Source organism: Eimeria mitis, genomic scaffold (genome assembly GCF_000499745.2).
Source record: "Eimeria mitis Houghton genomic scaffold, Emh_scaff787, whole genome shotgun sequence".
Taxonomy (NCBI): Eukaryota; Apicomplexa; class Conoidasida; order Eucoccidiorida; family Eimeriidae; genus Eimeria; species Eimeria mitis.
Window position 1 is genome coordinate 9,045 of NW_013575778.1, and position 6,043 is coordinate 15,087.

Below are 6,043 nucleotides of genomic sequence, written 5' to 3' on the forward strand. Positions count from 1 at the left end.
TATATATATATATATATATATATATATATATATATATATATATATATATATATATATATATATATACTAACAGTAAAAACATCGTCAACGCCAATCTGTCACTATTTCAGCCGTTGGATTTAGCCTATATATAAATCCGCACTGTGTCTAGAAGCATGGCAGTATTTCTTATGCCACTGGAAAATACAATGCACATTATAGTTGTCTATGGCAGTGTAAAAGGGGGTGGGCACCATTGAGTTTAACCCACGGACTCCCGTATTTGTCGAGCAAAACGATGAAATTAAACAGCATGGAAGAGGTAATGTCATTTGACGGGCCCCATCTCGGGAAGCGTATGTGTCAACCAACTTCTGAATAGACAGAATCACTGCACACTTCGTGAATAACAAGTTAAATAGCGGAAGAAACGACGCCTTCTAACGGAAGTCTCCTACTAGCTCCATCCTACCGCATAGAGACGACAAAGNAGCGGAAGAAACGACGCCTTCTAACGGAAGTCTCCTACTAGCTCCATCCTACCGCATAGAGACGACAAAGCTACCACAATGACGAGGTGATGATGGAGTGCGCAAAGTGATACATATGAAATTTGCGCTAATAGTCTGCCAAAGACAACTGGGGTAGTACCAAAAAAAAAAACGCTCAGACGGCGTAACAAAGCAGAAGTTCAGCCGGGCCCGCAGACCATCTGACACTGAGCGCAGCGTAGGGCCCCCCGTTAAAAGACGTCAGTAATGGCGTAACCCCGATTTCGTGTCTAGGTTAGAGTTTACAAGTTGAAATTGAACCTGTCTACGAGAGGGTTGCGTCTGTGTAGAGGAACCTCATGCGGCTGTTCACAGCACCTCGTAATTACGCAGGGGTGTTAAGCCCGTGCGTTTTTTTTTACTCCTTTGGTCCCTAATGGCAATAATTAGTTATGTAAACTCATTTTGCAATTTTTCAATTAGCTCAATCTTCTTCTTATTTGGGAACGAACGAGGTGGCGCTCCCATGTCTTTGGGAATCCAGTTGTTAGCTGAGGGCTCGGCGCACACTGGGACAGACGAGGAAGAGTCCGCAGCAAACACCTAAATAGCGAAATGTCTTTGAATTTACTGTGAAAAACGGTTAATATGGTGCTATCTTTGAGCTTATATGTACGCTGTGTCGATAGACCTGCTGAGGTGTACGTTAGTTTCCGCCTTGGGGCGACTTTCGCCTCCAGAGGGGGGTGCAGGATTCCTTAAGCGAGGAGGTAATTGCACGCAAATAAATGGCTTATCAAGGATCTTTCTGTTTTTAAATGCATTAAATGGGATGTTTACAGAATTGGGTTAAGGGTTTCTGTAAGAGGTCGCGCCCCACCTAGCAGCAAGGGGTGCCTCTTACGCAGCCGGTGCTCTCTTCTCGCGCCTACCGTCCCTGCCGAGTTACACAGCTTTGCTTTCTCTGGTACATTTCGACGTCTATTGCACTTTGCTTTTTATTTTGTGGTTGTTTCCGTCGAGTGCTTCTGCCTAGGACGCAGAGACGCTCCCGAAGGCAGACCTAGCGGGTTCGGCAGTGCAGGCAGAGAGCTCTCCCTTTGGGGGCGGGCGGGCGAGCCGAAAACTCAACCAGTGTTCTCTTCCTTGTAGTCCCACAAGCAGTTTCGATCTGTTTTCGATCGCTTATCTGGGGCTGCAACTGTGTAGCACCCTGGCACTGTCGCCTCTCCACTCCTGCGGCGCCTCTGCTTCGCTTGCCGCCTGTCTTGGTGGGTTTGCTGCATCCCTGCTGCCTTCGGGGCCGTACTCTCGGGCCCCACATTCAGTCTGCTGTGTCTTGAGCTCCCCAGGTCTACTGCTTCCCCCCTTGGCCCACGAGGTGTCTCCCGCGGACGCGGGAGATCGGTGCACCGCCGCCCCCACTTGTCCTTCTCTGACTCTCCGCACATCCTCTTCCTCGCCTCTTGACTCCATCGCCTCAGCTGCAAACGGGACTCCGTCAGTCCTGTCCTTATCTGCCGCTTGCCCGTGTCAGGCTGCTTTTGCCGTCGTCGCTTTGGGCCTTCGGCGCGTGTACCTCGGGTTGTTTTTTTCACTAAGTGCAGCTTGCCACTCCTTTGCGTACTTCTTGAGGGTCTTATGCCGCTGCGGGCCCCTACAACAACCCCGCCGTGAGCTCGCGTGCAAGGCTTTTAGCTCGGCAGATATTTGCGCCCTTCCGTCCGATAAGCAGCCTTAGTTACTCAACAGCAGGTTCACTAAAACGCATATCCTCTCATCTCTTTCCTCCGTGGGATTCCTTAGAAGCCAAGAACTCCATCACTGTGGGACGTCCGCCTGGCCTTCGTTTCGCTGCTGCTGCAGCGGACTTGCTTCGGGTTCTTGAGTCTGGCTGTGCAATGCATGCTGCTACGGAGGGCCCTCAGGCCCGACGCGCGGTGCCGGCCCCCTGTACTCCCTTTCCGTCTCTCCCCTTCCTAACAGACGCATATCTCCCTGCGCCGCAGTGTGCTGCAGCAGCGCAGCAGCAGCTGCTGCTGCTGCAGCCGGGCGCCGTAACCGATCCCGTCTGTGCTGCTGGGGCAGAGCGACTGATTGTCCCAGGGGCTGAAGGGTGGGCAGACTCCAGTGGGCCCCTGCAGCAGCTGCAGCTGCTGGGGGGCCCCCGCGATGGAGAGGTGGGGGAGTTTCTGTCTGGGGCCCCCGACCCCACGTCGTTTGCAGCGTCCTATTTTTCTCATCTTTGCTCGCATTCCTTAGACAACCCCCAGACGCCTACAACGACAAACTCTCATTCTTCTCTATCTCCCATTCAACTGGCCGCAATTCCCGAGACAGGAAGCGGCAGCAGCGTCGTTGGTGCTGCTCCTCCAGGGGGGGTTCCTCTCTACTGTGGAGCGCCTTTCCCCTTCTCGGTGCCGAGCCCCTTGACTTGCGGCCTCGCGCCAGAGGGGCCCCCAAGGGCCCCCAACCCAGCATACACCCTGCCGCAGCAAACTGCTACGCAGGACACACATGGTCTCGGGTCCGACTATATCAGATTCACGACGGAACTCTGCGAACACTGCGCCACCATGAGGGATATAGTGACTGATAAGTGAGTTGAGCGCCACAGCTCTCGCGTTCTTCTCCCCTAAGATAGCGGGGAACCTTAAGGCCTCCCATGCAGTTCAGAGCACACGCAAAACACTGGATCCTTAAAAGCACTATGCGGAAAGTTAGATGAGCAGATGCAGCAGGCCGCTACGTGGTTTCTGTTGCCCCTGGTGATCGTCGTGTGGCTCTTTTGCAACTGGAAGAGGAGGCACATTGATGGACTTGTTTGCAATTGTGTTGTGTCGGTGTTGATGTGTTGTGTGTGCGCTCTCAGTCTGTCTTTCACTGATAAGCTGAATTCAACGATGGATAGAGCCGCTGTATCCGCTGGCCAAGTGATTCACGAGCAGCAAAAATTGCTGCTCTCTGCGAACCAGCAGAAGCATCTGGTTGCCGACAGCAAAGTCATTCATTCAAAGGTGCACACACTCCACCGCATTCTGCAGAAAGATATCCCGCAGTACAACCAGTGGCTCGAAAAACACCCCATCCTTAAAGAGCACATTCATCAGCTCGAGCAGCAGCACAGGGATTTCGTGGGATCCGGGGATCGGGAGGGGAACGAAGACGTTCCCGACTCCGCACGCAACAGCGCCGTTAGCCGCCGTCGCAGCAGCAGCAGCAGCAACCACAGCAAACGGCGAAAGAGCATGCGACAGTACAAACGGCAGCAGCTTGCTGCTCTGCCTCCAGAGTCAACAGAGGGATTACCGCTCCCCGTCGTGAAGACCGAGCGGACGACAAGTTGCACTTAAAATAACTGCACTTGCTTTTGTTGAACTCGGCTTTTCTGTGCAGCCGAGAGGGGGAAATATGTGGCCCCCGGCCTTTGACCGTTAAAACGCCGAGTCGAGTCTGAAAGCATTTAGGCGCCCCTTTGGCGCAAGAGGGACGACAAGTGCACACCGGAAAGGGCATCGGGGTGCTGAGATGAAGCAGTTTAAGTTTGGTGTTTTCTCCTCCAAGCATTGTTGGTGGTTGGCAAGCCCCTTGCTTGTTTCTTCTTCCACCTTCGACGCGGAGCAGCAGGAGGAGCTTTATGTGGGAATTCGTGGGCATTCAAGCAGCAGCCTTTATGCACGGCTGCTTTGACTGTATACAATATATACAACACGCGTGCTCGACTTCCTCATACAAGAGAGATGCTCAGCATGAAAACTGGTGGGACACCTGGGATTGTTAATGCATTCATAACGTTCGAGTTGTTGTAACCCAGGCATATGTATATTAATAGGGTTGTATCGTAATACAAGCACAGGGTATCCATAATTTATTGTCTCACTCGAGAATACGCGAATGCAGTGAGGACTCCTGGTTAGCCTTTGTTTTGTACTTCACACGCGTTCTTCACTCAATCTTCTTCACGAAAAGGATATTTCAAAGAAATTTGCTTGCTGAAGCAGGCCGGGGTCTGCTCTGCTTGCTTTGCGGCGCACTCGCTGCGTCCGTAGCGCAGATTAGCAAACACAAGACGCACGGCGCTTTGCTTGATAGCTCTGCTTTGATAGAGATGCAGTACACACTGTGCGAAACCTTATACAGCAGCGTTCACTCCACACTGACTCCACCTCACCAATTCGATTCGATCTGTGGGCAGTATGTCTCGCCACTGAGCTGAACAGCAGTAGCCGCCCACGCCGAGCAAATGCTGGGTGCCGGGAGGGTACCAGGGACTTAGTTGTTTCAATCAGCAAACCCACAACCATTGCTCTTTAGAGCATCCTTTTTGTTGCAAAAAAAAAANCTTAGTTGTTTCAATCAGCAAACCCACAACCATTGCTCTTTAGAGCATCCTTTTTGTTGCAAAAAAAAAAACTGAATATTGATTTGCTGCTATTCTCCTTGCACTTCCTCGCATGGCGCGAACTGCACCGCTTCAGCATCTCCGCCTTTTGCATAGACTGTACCCACTGATGTTCAGTAGCCCAATGCACAGGCTGAACAGAACGAGCATCGAGGACAGAGCAGTAGAGCACCATCAGAGGGCTTCACGGTTCCAGCTGCAGTGTTGGATTGTTTTGAGGGGAGTACACCGTCACTGCCATCCGAGAGACGGGACCACAAACCACGTTTTGAGCGCAGTGCAGTGCCTCGTGCTTGGGGAGAAATCGGGAAGCGAATTCCAAATGTGTTGCTAAGCGGGCATAAAATCTGCACCATAACGCTTTACTTGCCCGTGCACTACGATTCAGTGAGAATGCCTAATAGGTACCGGCACCTTCGCGCAAGGAAGTACGGACATTCCTTTTAGAGAAGCGGCAGGAGGCAGCCACCACCGACAGCGTTTTGGCTTGAAGAGCATCAAATTGATGAACTGCTTCGATACTGAACTGTGCGGGTCTAACAGCAAACAGGACGCGCAAACCGCAGTAAAACAATCTCCATGCACGACTTAGTCGCCTACCTACGTGTACATTGTCTGAATGTAGATGGGGTATAAATACCAGTGAACAGACGAGGCTACCGAGGTCTGTCGTTCAACATGCAGAGCGATCTGGTCAAAAAGCACGAGCTCTTGCATTGAGCCGCATTCATTTATGCTAATCGTGTAAAGCCTTGCGAACAGCTGGGTTCGCGCATGCCCTTCACCTCCTGGAGCACCTCAGGATTCACAGGCTGCGCTCGAGATGCTTAGCGGTCAAACAGAACAAGCCATCCCGTGGCTCCTGATAGCCACGCACCGGCGTGCGTGGCTACCGCCACGCCGGTGAGTGAAACTCGCGCGGTTGCAGTTTACTTCGAAGTTCTTTGCTTCAATTGCCTACCTGCAGGCCCTTAGAGCGGTTAATGCATCAATTGCCGTGCCAAAGCAGGCGGAGGGTCGTCACCAGAATGTGTACACCGTCTCCGTTTGGTTTCCCCTCCCTTTTTGGCTTTGTTCTTGCAATGGAACATTTGGCATCGGACAGCTCAATACTGTTTCTACGTTCTGCCCTACCCTATTCTTTGTCGAGCTTGTTTTGAAACTGTGTGTT

At 51.8% G+C, this 6,043-nt stretch overlaps 2 protein-coding genes across 2 annotated transcripts; one reads left to right on the forward strand and one right to left on the reverse strand.

The window, feature by feature from the left end:
• Positions 1-1,655: 1,655 nt before the first annotated feature.
• On the reverse strand, positions 1,656-1,946 carry EMH_0022290 (uncharacterized protein; the record flags this gene model as incomplete). The annotated part of the gene is made up of 1 exon (XM_013501913.1): positions 1,656-1,946. The coding sequence occupies one exon, from the start codon at positions 1,944-1,946 to the stop codon at positions 1,656-1,658; it is 291 nt and encodes a 96-aa protein (XP_013357367.1).
• Positions 1,947-2,371: 425 nt separating this feature from the next.
• On the forward strand, positions 2,372-3,823 carry EMH_0022300 (uncharacterized protein; the record flags this gene model as incomplete). Its single annotated transcript, XM_013501914.1, has 2 exons — positions 2,372-3,069; positions 3,343-3,823. 2 exons carry the CDS (start codon positions 2,372-2,374, stop codon positions 3,821-3,823), a joined length of 1,179 nt encoding a protein of 392 aa, XP_013357368.1.
• Positions 3,824-6,043: the final 2,220 nt, after the last annotated feature.